The following is a 15,212-nucleotide window of genomic DNA, read 5'->3' on the forward strand; positions in this document are numbered from 1 at the left end:
GTTTTATTAGTCAGATTGTGATTTTAAGCACTAATATTTTACTTAGTTACACAAACAGAATGACTGCCTGGCCCCTGTGCACACAGATATTATGGATCTACTAGATCTCGTGTGGGAGTTATCAGCATGAGCAGCTGGTGAGTAAGGAAAGAGCTCAGGGATCACCTGGACATGTGCTGGTCTCAAAACTTCCCAATAGAACCAAAAAGCACATCCCAGCTTCTGGCAAGGCCTTTATGTCGTGACATGACATCATTCTCCTTCCCTCACAGGTTGTTCAGGACACAAACCAACACACTGTTGCCAAGTTCAGCTCCAGCTTTTTAGTCCAGTTTTTTCAGTCCAGTTTTTCCATCACAGGGATTTATTAAAGACAGGAGAGCAGCTCGACCAGGTAGAGGTTTATTGAAGGCGCGTGAGGACCCGGATTTGTGCGTGACGTGAGCGGTGCCCGGGGGCAGGAGGGGACATAAATAAAGGCTATTTCCTGTACCAGATCTGAATCCTCTTCTCCCGCTTGATTTTCCTCTGGAGCTGCAGGATCCCGTAGAGCAAAGCCTCAGCTGTAGGGGGGCAACCTGAGAGAGAGAGAGAGGAGGGGAAGGAAGGATGGATGGTCACAGGGCTGGTACCTGCCTGGAGCTGGAGCCAGCAGGAGAGGTGACAACCCTGGGCTTTATCCCAAAGCTGTGACTTCCCCCTGGCTTTGTGGCTGGCACAGGCTGCTCGTACAGGCACGTGGTTAAAGACACTAAATTGCTGGTGTTTTCCAAAGGAGGTCTTTATCAAAGCAATGCTTTGATTCCAGGCAAAGTGTGTCTCAACCACAGCTCGCACCTCCCCCAGCCCTGACAGCGACACCACCAGCTCAACCCTCGCTGCAACCTCAGCAGAGCTCCCTGAAGCTGCTGCAGCTTCACCAGCACACTTTGAAACAGGAAAAACCTCTGAAACCTCCCCCCAGCTCTGTGGGAATGCCCAGAACTCCCTCGCTCCCGCCCTACCTGGCACGTAGATGTCCACGGGCACGATGCGGTCGCAGCCCCTCACCACAGAGTAGGAGTAGTGGTAGTACCCTCCACCATTGGCACAGCTGCAGGAGAGGGGCAGGGTCAGACCCTTGGTCAGCCCAGAAGGGGGACAGGAGGTCAAGGGAAGGTGACCTCAGCAGGTGGGCACTGGCTGAGCTCCAGGGAGGGACAGGGCAGTGACACCGTGGTCCTTCAGCCCTTCAGGAGCCCTGGCTGGTACATTTTGAGCCCAATTGCAAATTCCAGGATTCTGGACATACACAAGCTCCTGGACTTTAGCAGCTGCAACCCCCTGGACCTGCCCCTGGGGGGACTGTGCAGCTCCCAGTGACTCACACACACCATTCCCAGTCAGAGGCAGCTTTACTGTCCCACTCTGCGGGGCCTCTTTAGAGAACTTAAGGGCTTGGAGTAACAGGTGAGCAAAGAATCCCCCTCCCTCCCTCTCCCTGCACACGCAGACTCCCCTCACAGAGGGTCCCAGCACCCACCTCCCCATGGACACCACGTAGCGAGGCTCGGGCATCTGGTCGTAGACCTGCGGAACAGGGATATTTGGGATCACCCCCAGTCCCCCCCGCAGACCCCAAAGCCCCCCGGGTGCCGGTACCTTGCGCAGGGCCGGGGCCATTTTGTTGGTGAGGGTCCCTGCCACGATCATGACGTCGGCCTGGCGGGGGCTGGCACGGAACACGACCCCGAAGCGATCCATGTCGTAGCGGGGGGCTGCCATGTGCATCATCTCCACGGCACAGCAGGCCAGCCCGAAGGTCATGGGCCACAGGGAGCTCTGTGGGGACACGGGGACAGCGGCAGGTCACTCGTGGGGGAAGGGTCTGTGAGGGTGAAGACCCCTCCGGGGGATTCACTGCAGGGACATCAGGGCTCGTTTCACACAGGAGGGTCTTCCCGCCTGGAAGAGGAATCTTTTCCAGAGACAGTTTTAGGTGTTTCCCCCTCCTGTGTCCCAGGGAAACTCTCCCTGGTATGAGAAGAAGGCAAGTCCTTGCAGACACGTGTGAGGGCCCCCACAGAGGGGGGTCAGGGATGATAACAGCCCTGAGGGGAACAGAGGGTGGTTCTTTCCCCAGGCCTGGTGTTTGAAATGGTTGATGTTCTTTGAGTCCTGTGTTCCCCCCACTGCTCCGTGTTCCCCCCTGGCTCCACATCCCTGCCCCTCCAGCCTCTGTCCTGCTCTGTCACTGGACCCAAATGTCACCCTCTGTCCGTGTAACTCTGCCATGGGAGCTCTGAGCCTATTTTTATCCCGAGCAGGAGGGGACTCCAGTGTTTCCCTGGATCCCAGGAGTCTGGACTCACCCGCCGGGCCCAGTTGACCAGGTCATCGAGCTTGGTGACAATGTACTCGCCCCGGCTGCTGGGGACAAAGGACTTCTTCTGGGCCACAGCAGAGCTCTTCTGGACCTGCACGGCGCTATAGGAACAGCACAGGGTGTGAGCTCCTGATCACCTCCCTGCACAATCAGCCACTGCCCTGGGGAGCTGTGTGATTCCCTGAGCAATCCTTGGTATGCTGGACAAGGATGGACAATCCCACACTCTCTGGGGCCGGGTTTGGGGCAGAGGGGTCTCCCCCAGGGTGGGGTCTGGTGCTCAGGCAGAGCCCCTCTGCCATACCCAGATCACAGTGGGCCCCTGGCTGCCGGTCCCCAGGGCTCACCCAGCTCCAGCTCCCCCTGGATTCCAGCGGGGGACTGAGGGGACGCCTGGCAGAGACAGGGACAGACCGACCCCACGGGGGAGGAGCTGCCTTACCTGTCTGCACGATCGGCCGCCGGCGTCTGGTGGAGCAGCTGAGCCTGAACAGGAGCCACAGCGCCGGGCCTGGGGGCAGAAACACCCGGGGGGTGACACCGGGTGACCCAGTCCCCCCCGCGCCCCTCCCGGGGGGCAGAACAGCCCCGGGCACGGGGCAGCCGGGGAGGAGACCCCGCTGACCCCCCACCCCGGGGCCCTCCGGCACGGGGGAGCCGCTCAGCTACGGGCTGGGGGCCCCATCAAGGGCCCGGACCCCCCGCACCCCCAGCCCCGGGCTCCCTCCCCGCCGTTCCCGGCGCTCACCGCCAGCCCAGCGCGCCGCGCCCGGGCAGCCGCAGACCTGCAAGAGAGGACGGGAGAGCTCAGCCCGGCCGGGGCCGCGGCGGAGCCCCCTCAGGGGTCCGTCTGGGCTCAGTCCCCGCGCGGAGGGTGGGTCCCGTCCCTGTCCGCGTGCCCCGGCGGCTGTCGCGGTGCCCGTTCCCGTCCCGCTCCCGCCCCGTGTCGCCCCGTCCCCGCTCACGGCCCAGCGCCGCCGCCGCCGCCATTTCCCGCAGCCCTTCACGCAACCTCTGCGCGCGGTGCGCCCCCAAAAGGGGCCCGGCGCGCGCCGCCTCAGCGCTCCGGCGGGGAACGCGCCCCGGGCCCGACCGTTCCGGGGGCCCCCCCGGCCCCGCGGTAAAACGGCACCGGGCGGGGCCGGGGCGGCCCCGGGATCGCGGGATCGCGGCAGGAAAAGGACAGGCGGCCGTCCCTGGGTGGGCTCGAACCACCAACCTTTCGGTTAACAGCCGAACGCGCTAACCGATTGCGCCACAGAGACCGCGCTGCCGCCGCCCCCCTGTCCCGCGTGTCCCGTGTCCGTGTGTCCCTCTGTGTCCCTTGTCCATGTCCCCATGCGCCCCCGTGTCCCGTATCCTTGTCCCACGTGCCCCCGTGTCCTCGAGTGTCCCCCCCGTGTCCCCTATCCATGTGCCGTTTCCCCCCTGTCCCGTATCCATGCCCCGTGTCCCATATCCCTGTCATGTCCCCCCGTGTCCCGTGTTCATGTCCCGTGTCCCATATCCATGTCCTGTGTCCCCTATCCACGCCCCGTGTCCCATATCCCTGTCATGTCCCCCCGTGTCCCATATCCATGTCCCGTGTCCCATATCCCTGTCATGTCCCCCCGTGTCCCGTGTCCACGTCCCGTATCCCTGTCCCGTGTCCCATATCCACGTCCCATATCCCTGTCCCGTGTCCCATATCCATGTCCCACATCCCTGTCCCGTGTCCCATATCCATGTCTCGTGTCCCACATCCCTGTCCCGTGTCCATGTCCCGTATCCATGTCCCACATCCCTGTCCCGTGTCCATGTCCCATATCCATGTCTCGTGTCCCACATCCCTGTCCCGTGTCCATGTCCCGTATCCATGTCCCACATCCCTGTCCCGTGTCCCATATCCATGTCTCGTGTCCCACATCCCTGTCCCGTGTCCATGTCCCGTGTCCATGTCCCACATCCCTGTCCCGTGTCCCCGCGCGGCCCCGGCGCTGACGGCCGGGGGGGCGGAGCGGGGCCGTGCAGCCGAAATAGCTCAGCTGGGAGAGCGTTAGACTGAAGATCTAAAGGTCCCTGGTTCGATCCCGGGTTTCGGCAGAAGCTTCTTTTCCTGCCGGGCTCGCCCCGCAGAAGGGGTGTTTTCACCCCAAAAACGCAGCTCCCGGTTGTTTTTAACGTTCCTGGAAATACACTCACCCGGACAGGGATGGGTGACACTGTGGGATGTGACACTGGACTAATAATAAATAACTTTATTAAATAAATTAATAATAAGTAAGTTAATGAGCTGAGTGTTGAGGAGGCAGCTGAGGTGAGGGAATGTGCATTAATTAACACTGGACAGTCACTAACAAGCAGACTGAGCCCGTTTTAAACAGAGAACAAGAACAGAAAGCAGCAAGTTCATTTTCCTGCTCTCAGCCCTGTGATTAACAGCAAGGAACCAAGACACCAGCACACAATATCACAGGCTCATCTGATATGTAAAAACAACATTCACCTTTTGTAACATGGGGTTGAAGCACCTCCCTGAGCACCAACCACCACAGATTAAAACGTGAAATCAAACCAGGGTTATGATAAATCAGGAGTATCCCTGGGAGTGTCCAAGGCCAGGTTGGACAGGGCTGGTGGAAGGTGTCCCTGCCCGTGGCAGGGGTGGGAGTGGGTGGATTTTAAGGTCCTTCCAACCCAAACCATTCCAGGATCCCATGACTGGGGTGCAGGCAAGGAGAAGTGGGAGTTCTGCTTCCGTGCACTGGGGTGGAGAAGGATTTTCACAGGGCTGGAGGGATTTTCGTGGAGAAAGGAACATGGGGTTGATGTAAAGGAATCACCTCAGAGCACCTGGAGCAGCACCTGGAGCAAGGGCAGGAAACCCCATCCCGACCTCTCACTTCCAAAGGGGAGGTGCCACTCACAGCTCCGAGTCAACTCCACAAACCCCTCATTCATTTTTTATCCCAGCCCCTAAAACTCATTATCCCTCCTCACAAGTTTTAATAAAACCCTCCCTTCCTGTTCTGTTCCTGTAATTGAGGTATTTGAGATAAGGGGAATGAGGATTCCATAGTGAAACTCGTTAGAGAGCACAGAGCAATTAAAAGTGTAATTAAAATATATTCAGATAATTACTGGAGCCAGAATAGACATCTGGATCCCAATTTAAACTTCTTCATTTCAAATCATCTTGGGTTTTATTGGACAAGCACAGAGATCCCATTTCATTATCATGAAGAAACCATAATCAGGGGGTTTTATCCATCATTTATCACTGTTTATCATTAATTAGTTCTTGGTGACACTGATTCCATGTGCCCACAGCTCCAGCGATGCTGGGCAGGATCAGTTTGAGAATTTAAACGAGAAAAAGCCAATTAAAAGCCTCCCTAAATCCTCAGCCTCAGAAGAGCCAAGAAACCAGCACTCCAACGGGTGCTGCTCCAGGAAAAGGGAATGGTTTTGTTCCAGCAAACCTGGACTCCTTCCCCAGGGAACCTCAGCTGTCCCAACAACACAAACCCACAGCCTCGGGACTCAGGTTGCAGCACTGGGCACCAACTTTATTTCCCACACTTGGAGGCAGGGGAAGCAGGAGGGGTGAGCCCGCTGGCACCTCTGGCTGCACAGGGAGCAGGCCCTGCTCTCCAGCACAGCCCTGCCCGGGGCACTGTTTGGCTAAAAGAGCCCCCAGGGCACTGGGGGTCGGGGCAGGGGCACAGGGGACGGGCTGGCAGCAGCTGGGCACGGGGGGGCACGGGGAGGGCTGAGACCAGAGCAGCTTTGGGGGGCACACACAGGGGCTTGGGAAAGAATTGCACGTTTATACAGATCACCACTGGCTGTTTGCACCCTGGGGGCCACCAACCCTCAGCTCTCCTCAGGCTCCAGGGTCGACTTGAGCTTCTTCCAGGCCCGGATCTGCTCATCAAACAGTTCTCTCTCCCTGAAAGGAAAAACATGGGAGGTTTGAGGCAGACCTGGACATCTTTGGATGATCTGGACAATTTGAAGCCTGCAGGGTTGGAGTAGCTCAGCCAGAACGTTTTCCATGTCTAATCCTTTGTTTCTGACCCCCAGAGGAGGGAGGACATGGAGCTCCCCTGTCCTTACACTCAACATCTTCCTGCACGAGCATTAAACTGGTAAAAAAACCTCAGGGAATACTGAAAATAAAAATACCTTTTGGTCACAGGTGGTCCCTTAATGTACTTCTCTTCTGCCTTCTTGTAGTCGATGTCGTACACGGCAGCAATGGCGTAGATAATGGCCTGGAAAGGCATTTAATTCATTTACAACCATTAAACAAAACAGAAATCACAACCAGGGATTTGAAGCTGCCTCAGGTGAGCACGTTCTGAGGAAAGGGTTCCTCGATCACTTAGAAAACTTGGATGAAACTGCTCATTGCGTGCCCGAAATTCCTAAATAAATGATACAAACTAGTCCTGTATCATCCCCAGGGGAGTGTTTTTATCCCCAGACTAAGATATTCTTCACAGTAATTTTGCTTCTACACAAGTTAATGTTCTCCTGGGAAAACTCTTGTGACGAACAGAAAAATATCTGAAACAACCACAAAACCAGCAAACCCACCCCCCTGCCCCCACTCACACGCACAGAGGACCAAGAAAACCCTGAGAACTTGCCAAATTAAAATAAAAGCCCCAAAACAAAGCTTTGAACCATTTCAGGAGTAATTAAAATACACCAGAAAACGATCATTCTGCCTTTAAAAGCAACCAACTACTCAAAGCATCTCCTTTCTTGCTTAAAAGTCAGCATTGGAGTGACTCAGGCTGTGGGCAGGTGGGAGTGTTCCCGCTCAGCTCAGCTCTGGGAACTCTCCCCAGGTCATTCCACACGACTCCCAGCACACCGAGCTCCCAAATAACAGGAGTTACTCATTCCCTCCCTGTCCCTGTCCCTGTCCCCTGACCTCGGGCAGCAGCACGTCCGAGATGAATTTGATGCCGTCCCCCAGGATCTGGCGCAGGTTCGTCGTGTCCATCTCCCTGTAAACCTCCTTCAGGTAATCGAACACCAGCTCCAGCTGCTCCTCATCCTCCAGGTACGTCTCCACGCGGGTCACGTACCAGTAGGAGTTGAGGAATTTCTTCAGCCAGCGGGATTTCTTCCCGCTTTTCAGGATCCCCCGGAGATGTTCCTCTGCCCCTTTTGTCTTCACTATGAATTCCACGAGTTTCTTGTTCTCCCTGTCCCTGGCTGCTCTGCTCCTGTCTGGAAGGAGCCTCCTCAGGGGCTTCTGGGGGGAATTTTCCAAGGAGGACTCTCCAAGATCCTCCTCTGCCGTGCTGGGGAAGGTCATTTCCACCTCACCCTGGTGGCCCTGTTTCCTCACTGGGTAGCCTGAAACAAAGGCCACAGGCATTTCTACTTAAATATACAAAGGGCCCTCACATCCATAATCACATATATAAATAGAAAATAAAGAACTTTGTTGGTAAGAGAGAATTTTTTCTTCCTTCCTTAGCAAAGGGGTTAAAAAACCACCACTAAAATCTTCATTTGCCTTAAAAAAAAAAAGATATTAGGGAGTTGCCTCTGACATGAAGTCTACAACGTGAAGGAACCAGTTACAACTCCAACTATTCTGATTCCACGACCTGATTGCCTTGAACCATCCATATTTATTTAACTTAATTAAAAACTTCATTAAAACCTTAATTGCAACGATGTGAATTTAAGGGTAGCCCCTCTCTGGGTCTGGTGCCAAACTCACTGGTGTGTAAATGCTGGAGTTAAATTTACCAAACTGAGATAAAATGAAAACAGTGATGGATTCACTCACTGATGTCGGCGGCGAGATACTCCAGGAAGGAGCCGGTGAAGGAATGACAACCTGAAAACCCAAAACAGGGGGACTGATTTACCACTTCCATCCAGCCCAGGGATCAGAGCTGGCAGTTTGGGGTTACCCTTTCCCTGAGGGATATTGGGGTGGTTGCCCAGGGAAGCTGTGGCTGCCCCATCCCTGGAAGTGCCCAAGGCCAGGTTGGGGAAGTGTCCCCAGGATGGGGCTTGGATCCACCCGGGCTGGTGGAAGGTGGCCCTGCCCGTGGCAGGGGGTGGCACTGGGTGGGCTTTGAGGTCCTTCCCACCCCTTCCAGTCTGGGATCCCACGGCTGAGATCAGCTGAGCCCTCCTTACCCACTCGGACCCAGTAGTCCCGGATGAGCTGGAGGCACCACTCGATCTCCTGGGGATAGTTCTCCTTGGCTCGCTCCTGCAAAACAGGGAAATATGGGAAACAGCCCCAAAAGGAGCAGCTTTGCAGGAGTGCCACTCTCAGACACCAACCAGGCCACAGAAATGGTTAATAACCATGAATCCACTCCTGCCATGGCTGTCCCAGGGACGAGAGCAGCTCTGGGGGTGCCAAGCCCCACCACACTCCTCCCCTGGTCACCTGTACCCTGTATCCCCACTGGATTCTCCCCAACACCTGCAGTTCCACGTTTGTGGGATACTCACAATGAGCTCCTGCTTCTCTTCACAGTCAAAGTGCTTCAGGGTCTTCAGAGACACCGAAAAACTTAAGGAAACACAGTTAGAGGTGCAACTCAACTGCCTCATTTCCCTCTTTATTTTATTTCCCAGGAGTGCAGGTTTTACCAGTTTTGGTTTTCAGACTAAGTGAAAACTATGGGATCTTTTAACCAAACACCTGGTTTAGAACAAAGCTAAAGGCAGGTTTGTGTTTCCAGGAAGTTTGGGCAGCACAAGTAGAACACTGGCTGTGTCCCAGGGCCTCTCTTTTTGTTCTGTTCTCAATTCCTCAGCCCTGCCCCTGGACATGGACCTGCCTCAACCTGCAACCCTTCCCTGCCCCAGCCCCTCCTCCCCGAGCAACCTGAAGGGATTGTCCTCGCCCTGCCCCAGGAAATGGGCACAGAACACACAGTAACAGCAACTGGAAGTTCAGGATGTGACTGAAGTCCACTTTACCCTTTTTTCTTCTCGTTTGTGGTCCCATCTATGAAGAGCACACAGGCCCTCCGGGGCTTCCGCTTCACTGTCTTCACCTGGGGACAGAAAACAGCCTCAGTTAGGCTCCTAAAATCCCAAACCCTGACAAAGCACAGACATTTTCCATGGATATCTGACACCCCACACTTCATTTTTTCTTATTTGTGCAACTTCCCTTACTACACAAATATGAAAAATTGAACTGGAAGGAGTAACCAGTTACCCCAAGGGAGCACTTCCATTGCACAAGGACCATCCCCTTTCTTGGTAGTTGGGAAGAAGGTCCTATTCCATGGCACAGGATAATCCTCTGCTCTGGTATAGACAGGTGTGAGTTAACCACACTTACTGTTTATGTGGTTTTGTCAGATGTAATTTCATTTCTATGAGCTCTGGAACTTTTCTACTGGAAGATCTTTAACATTTCCAGCTCTTAGGTGAGTGAGGAAGGGCAAAAGCCACTCCAGAACTGGCAAACTGCTCCTTCTCAGCAGGATACCAGGATATCAGCAGGCAGGAGCTGCTCTTACCACTGCCGGCCAGTAGGGATACCGCCGGAACTTGCACCACACCAGCATCCCCTCCTCGATGGACTGGGGCACTAAGGTGGGAAACAAAAAGGAAACTGGCTTCAAAAATCAGCGGGACAACACAGATCTCACCCTCTCTTGTCCATCTCCAGGCTGTTTCTCCAGGAGAAGCTCCAGCAGTTTCTCTTCAGTGCTTTCACAGGTTTCATCTGAGGTGACAGGGCAGCAGCATCCCCCCAAAATGCAGCACAGGGGCTTCTGAACAGAAACTCAGGGATTTCAGGCCCAGGCCCTTGCCCACTCTCACAGGGATTTACATTCCATGCTGCAGCAAGAAGGCCAAGGCATCCAGGAAGTGCACTTTATTCCAAGCTTGGACACAGCTGATTCCCCCCTGGGCAGGTTGGGTCTCACCCCCAGGGCTGAGCAAACTGGGGCCCACAGAGCCCACCCTGGTGAGGAACCTCCCCCAGGGGTGCTGATGGCTCACCTTGACAGGACAGAACACAGGGGAAATCCTCCTCCTCTTCATCTGCCAGAGGGGAGAGTGGAGGGAAACTCTCCGAGGAAACTGCCCTTGAGGACATCCCAGAGGGATCCAGCCCTGCCAAGAGCAGCAAGAACCAGGGGCTGTAAGTGTGGGGAGGGACTGGAACAGGATCAGCTCCAGAGCAGGTGAGACACAGCTGAGTGTGACCCCCAGGGGACACAGGGTCTGTCCCCCCTGTGTGAGTGACCCAGAGCACCACAAATCACTGTGACACAAAGGTCTGTCACCCCTGCACACTCTTAACCAGGGAAAAGCCTGATAATGTGGATAAAAGAGGAAAAGGGGAAGCAATAAGACTGATTTTGGGCCTCTGCACCAACCTGCTCACTGCTCGTTTAAAAACATCATTTAACCTCAACTAATTAGAGCAGCAGGGAAAATAAGTGTGAACTCAAAGGGCAGCAATTGCAGCTGAATACAGCTTTCCATGGAAACCCCTAAGTAATTCCAGACAACCCAAGTGCCACCCCATCACCAAAGGCATCAGCATTTTTGCTTCTCCAAAACTTGAACCAAAAGGAATTAAATCAGCAATTCCAGACCCACATTCCCAAAAGCAAAGCAAGATTCCAAGATGAGTTACAGTGCTCGACATCCACACAGGACAAAGGTTTCCCTTCCCCAGGGGATTTGCCCACCTTCATCTTCCTCAGAGTCAGGCAGCTGCTTTGCTTTATTCCCAGCCAGGGGTGAGGGCTCCTTGTTTTCCTGCTCTTGAGGCTGAGGGAAGGCCCCAGAAGGCCCAGGTGAGGATCCAGAGTGGTTCCTGCATTTCCTGTCTCTGCCCGAGGCCACACCTGCCCCATCCAGCTGTTTTCCACCCTCTGCCTTCCTCCTGCCATCCAGCTGCTTTGCCAGGCTCTCACTCTCACTGCTGATGCTTTTCTCCAGCTCATCCGAGGCTCCTTCACCGGAGGAATCCAGGAATGTCCTTCCAGGTTGGGCTCCAGTCCTTTGGGCAGGTTCCACGGTGCCAGATTTAGAGGGGACAGGCAGAGACCCCTCCTCAGGGGGCAGCTGTGCTTGGTCCTGGGGGGAATCATCCCTGCATGATCTTTTCCTTCCTTGCTGACTTCTCCCCTCCTTTGTCTTAAGGGAGACTTTACTCCCTGGTTTGGGTTGGATTTTCCTCTGTCTCGGCGACGATTTCGGCCGTGGTACTTTGCAGCTGTGACTGGCAGGGGCTGGGGCATCCCTCAGCTCCCTGGGACCACACCTGGAAGGGTTTAGTCCAGCCCCACGGGCTTTGGCAGGGCTGGTTCCAGCTCCACGGGCTTTGGCACTGTCCCCTGAAGGGAGGGAGCCTCCCAGGAGCCGTGTTCTCGTGGCATTCCTCAGGTTACAGTTCCTGTCGGGATCCCTTTTACCCTTGGCAGCCTCAGGCTGCAGCTTCGCAGAGCGAGAGCGCCACAAACTGCTGCGGGGGGGGGGGGGCTGGGGGAGACCCCCCACTCCTGTCCCGGGGTAACTCAGGATCGGGCCCTTCTGCAGGTGCTGCCTGTCTGCCCGGGTCAGTTTGGGTGAGGATATCCAGGGCAATTTTAAGGGAACAGCGATACTGCAGCTCCTCCACAGCCTCACTCACGTCGCTCTTTTGCTCTGATGAAGAAGAATATCCAATAAATGCAACGATCTTTATTACTGTAGATATAAGACATGTTATTTCTTTAATAATATAAAATTTACATATAGAGTTCCTTTTGTTTAAAGTGCAGTTTCTAACACTGGAATCATCCGTGATTCTTAAGGCAAAGGACAGAGACACACAAAGACCAGTTTTGAGGGAAATGCACATTTCTTCATCATTCCCACCAAAAATCTGCCACAGGGAAGAGGAAAATGATCACGTTTAACCTATTTTCCAATTTTATGGATGGAAAAGGAGGAAAGAAACGTGAAAAAAAGCTCCTCAAAACTACATAAGTGAAATACAGGGCTATTCTCCCCCAGGCTGAGTTTCTGTGTCTGTTTTACACTAGGAATAGAGGCAAAGCAGCACATTTTGGCCCCTGCTCACCCAGGTTGGAGGCAATGGCCTTGATCCGCTCCTCTGTCAGTGGAACAGCGTTTGCAGAGCTCACACTGACCCTGAAACACAACAGAGCTCACTGGAACCAGCACAGAGAACACCCCCAACACAACAACTCTGCTCTCAGCCACCAATAAACCCAACACACTCGTCCCCCCAGACCTGTCCTTGGGAGGGTTAAACACCTAAACCCTCTGTAAATCCACCATCCCACCTCACAGGAATCCTCAGGTGAAGGGATTCCTTTTCCCCCCTCTTTTTTTAACATCTTAGAATGCAAACGTGTGGCAGGAACGAGGATACTCAACTGCTTCTCCAAGCCCAGTATTTCAGCTGTAAATCCCATCTTCGTCGTGGTGCTGACATGAGTGCTCCCAGCAACTCCAGCTTTGCACAAAACCTACACAAAAATACTTATTTGAAATCCTAGTCCGACAGATCTGACACCAAAACATTTTTATAGGAACAGCCTGATAGCCCTTGGCAGCTGGCTGCAGCCTTAGGATCATGGAATCATGGAATGGTTTGGGTTGGAAGGGACCTTCGAGCCCATCCAGTGCCACCCCCTGCCATGGGCAGGGACACCTCCCACTATCCCAGATTGCTCCAGGCCCCGGCCAACCTGGCCCTGGACACTTCCCAGTGTAAAACTGGGCAAGTACAAACATGTCCACTGGGAGCTTTCACTCCTTTTCTGCTCCACTTCATCCTGTCCCAAGTGCTATCCACAAACACTCCTTACCTTGGCTGGCCACAAACGCCTCTTCCACTTGCAGAGAACAAACTCTGGGTCGGCCATGGCTGAAAAAGGGCAATTCCAGTGTCCTCTGAGGAAAAAAGGGAATAAAGGAGTCACCTGCCTTAGTCCACTTTTGTCTTCATCTTTCTAAAGAAACACAGGACTTAATCAAACACATTATTAAAGTTATTATTGTCTCAGCTTTGGGATCACTGCAGCGATGTTACCCCGCGCCATTCTTCAAAACTGCATTTTTAAATTCCATTTCTCTGCAGTTCACCCAGAGAAGCTGTGGCTGCTCCATCCCTGGAAGCGTCCAAGGCCAGCCTGGAGCAACCAGGTCTAGAGGAAGGTGTCCCTGCCCACGGCAGTGGAACTCGATGGGCATTTAAGTCCCCTCCGACCCAAACCATTCCAAGATTCAATAACTCCATCATTCCAGGAACACGAGTGGGTCTCACCGGGTGAGGACGACACTGTCACAAATTAACCAAGGCAACCGTGGGCCTGCCCAACCCACACCTCCCTGCGACCAAACCCTGAAAACAGCCATTCACACCCTATAACCAGGCATTTACACCCTGAAAACGACTTGCTAGCCCGACTTTTCTATCTAGCTGGGGCCGAATTTCACGCGTGATTCGCGGCGATAACGCGAGCGAAGGGGCCGCGGAGCCCTCGGGGGCTTCAGGAAAGCCCCGCTAAGGACGAGGAAGCCAAGGCCGCACTCACCAGGCCGAGTCCCGGGGGCCGCGGGCTCCGGGGAGGGAGGAGGGCCGTTAACACCGCCCGGAACGGGACCCACCGGCCCCGCCCGACCCCCCAAACCGCCCCCGGCTCCCAGACACCCCCGGGCAGGGACCCCAGAACCGCCCGGGCAGGGAAGGAACCCCCACCCCGGGGAGGGGAAGGATGAGAACGCCTCCCCAAACCCCGATAAGGGGAGGGTCGGGACCCCCCCAAAACCCGGGGAGGGACCTCTCAACTCTCCCGGTGAGGGGAGGGACGAAATCCCCCCCCCCCCCAAAAAAAACCGGGGAGGGGAGGGACGGGAACTCCCGATCCGCCGGTGAGGGGAGAGGAGGGTCGGGACCCCCAAACCCCTGCGAGGGGAAGGACGGGCTGCCCGCTCGCCCCGCTGAGGGGAGGGTCGGGACCCCCTCGCTCTCCCTGCTGAGAGAAGGGACGGGACCGCCAAATTCCCCCTGCCCGCCGGCCCGGTGAGCGGAGGGAGCCCCAATCCCCCCTCACTCCCTCAGAACGGACGGACCCCCAATCCCTCCTCGCCCCCTCAGAGCGGAGGGACCCCCAGACCCCCCCTCACCCCCTCAGAGCGGAGGGACCCCCAATCCCCCCTCACCCCCTCAGAGCGGACAGACCCCCAATCCCCCCTCGCCCCCTCAGAACGGACAGACCCCCAGCCCCCCCTCACCCCCTCAGAACGGACAGACTCCCAGACTCCCCCTCACCCCCTCAGAACGGACAGACCCCCAGACCCCCCCTCACCCCCAGGTTCCCTCGGCCCGCGGGGGGGGCGGGGTCGTTACCGTGCGCGCTCCCGACACTGCCGCGCGCGCCGCCCGCCACCTGAGGCACCGCGCATGCGCCGCCCGCCCGCCCCTCCCCTGGTCCCGCCTCTGGCTCTACGTCGAGTAATCAGCGAGCGCCGTCTGTCGCGCCGGCCCCGCCCCTCCCCTTCCCCGCCGCCGCCAAAACACGGTGCGCCGCAGCCAATGGGAGCGAGCGCTGCGCCGCTCGCCCCGCCTGCCCTCGCCTCCTATTGGAGAGTTCGCGGCAGGCCCCGCCCACTCCGAGGGGAGGGCGGGCGGTGCTGCGGCACGGGAGCGGACCGGTGACGTCATTGTCATGTGTGACGTCATCGAGTCCCGGCCTGGGAGCGGTTCGGGCTCGAAGGGATTTGGAAGCTCCTCCAGCCCGGAGAGTGCCCAAGGCCAGGCGGGACGGGGCTTGGAGCAACCCGGTCCATGGGAGGTGTCCCTGCCCGCGGGACCCGGCAATCCTTA

At 56.0% G+C, this 15,212-nt stretch overlaps 2 protein-coding genes and 2 non-coding genes across 5 annotated transcripts; 1 reads left to right on the plus strand and 3 right to left on the minus strand.

Annotated features, from left to right (window-relative positions):
* Positions 1-386: 386 nt before the first annotated feature.
* On the minus strand, positions 387-3,415 carry NDUFS7 (NADH:ubiquinone oxidoreductase core subunit S7). Of its 2 annotated transcripts, XM_064637312.1 has the most exons (8): positions 3,331-3,415; positions 3,114-3,150; positions 2,808-2,876; positions 2,352-2,466; positions 1,642-1,821; positions 1,523-1,569; positions 1,005-1,093; positions 387-578 (listed from the first exon to the last, which is right to left on the minus strand). In XM_064637312.1, exons 1-8 carry the CDS (start codon positions 3,353-3,355, stop codon positions 481-483), a joined length of 660 nt encoding a protein of 219 aa, XP_064493382.1. In that variant the 5' UTR covers positions 3,356-3,415; the 3' UTR covers positions 387-480. The 2 variants fall into 2 exon arrangements, with proteins under 2 accessions (XP_064493382.1, XP_064493383.1); XM_064637313.1 differs by lacking the exon at positions 1,523-1,569.
* A 141-nt stretch (positions 3,416-3,556) lies between these two features.
* On the minus strand, positions 3,557-3,630 carry TRNAN-GUU (transfer RNA asparagine (anticodon GUU)). The gene has a single exon. It is a non-coding gene; the product is annotated as a tRNA-Asn (tRNA).
* Positions 3,631-4,374: 744 nt separating this feature from the next.
* Positions 4,375-4,447, plus strand: TRNAF-GAA (transfer RNA phenylalanine (anticodon GAA)). The gene has a single exon. It is a non-coding gene; the product is annotated as a tRNA-Phe (tRNA).
* Positions 4,448-5,887: 1,440 nt separating this feature from the next.
* On the minus strand, positions 5,888-14,824 carry PWWP3A (PWWP domain containing 3A, DNA repair factor). The gene is given in 15 exon segments (XM_064637294.1): positions 5,888-6,296; positions 6,533-6,621; positions 7,290-7,720; positions 8,163-8,213; positions 8,522-8,597; positions 8,846-8,906; positions 9,320-9,396; positions 9,871-9,941; positions 10,361-10,474; positions 11,059-11,834; positions 11,836-12,019; positions 12,438-12,508; positions 12,758-12,849; positions 13,192-13,276; positions 14,736-14,824. Coding segments are annotated over 15 exon segments (2,310 nt in total). The 5' UTR covers positions 14,792-14,824; the 3' UTR covers positions 5,888-6,220.
* Between the last annotated feature and the right edge of the window lie 388 nt (positions 14,825-15,212).

Source organism: Pseudopipra pipra, chromosome 27 (genome assembly GCF_036250125.1).
Source record: "Pseudopipra pipra isolate bDixPip1 chromosome 27, bDixPip1.hap1, whole genome shotgun sequence".
NCBI classification, from domain to species: domain Eukaryota; kingdom Metazoa; phylum Chordata; class Aves; order Passeriformes; family Pipridae; genus Pseudopipra; species Pseudopipra pipra.

Excerpts from the sequence above, each read along its gene's own strand:
- NDUFS7 (XM_064637312.1), bottom strand. The coding sequence starts at position 3,355 with ATGGCGGCGGCGGCGGCGCTGGGCC. Across the intron at positions 1,570-1,641 it reads TGGCCCCGGCCCTGCGCAAG|GTCTACGACCAGATGCCCGA; the intron begins GTACCGGCACCC and ends CCTGTTCCGCAG. Across the intron at positions 1,094-1,522 it reads TACGTGGTGTCCATGGGGAG|CTGTGCCAATGGTGGAGGGT; the intron begins GTGGGTGCTGGG and ends CCTCTCCTGCAG.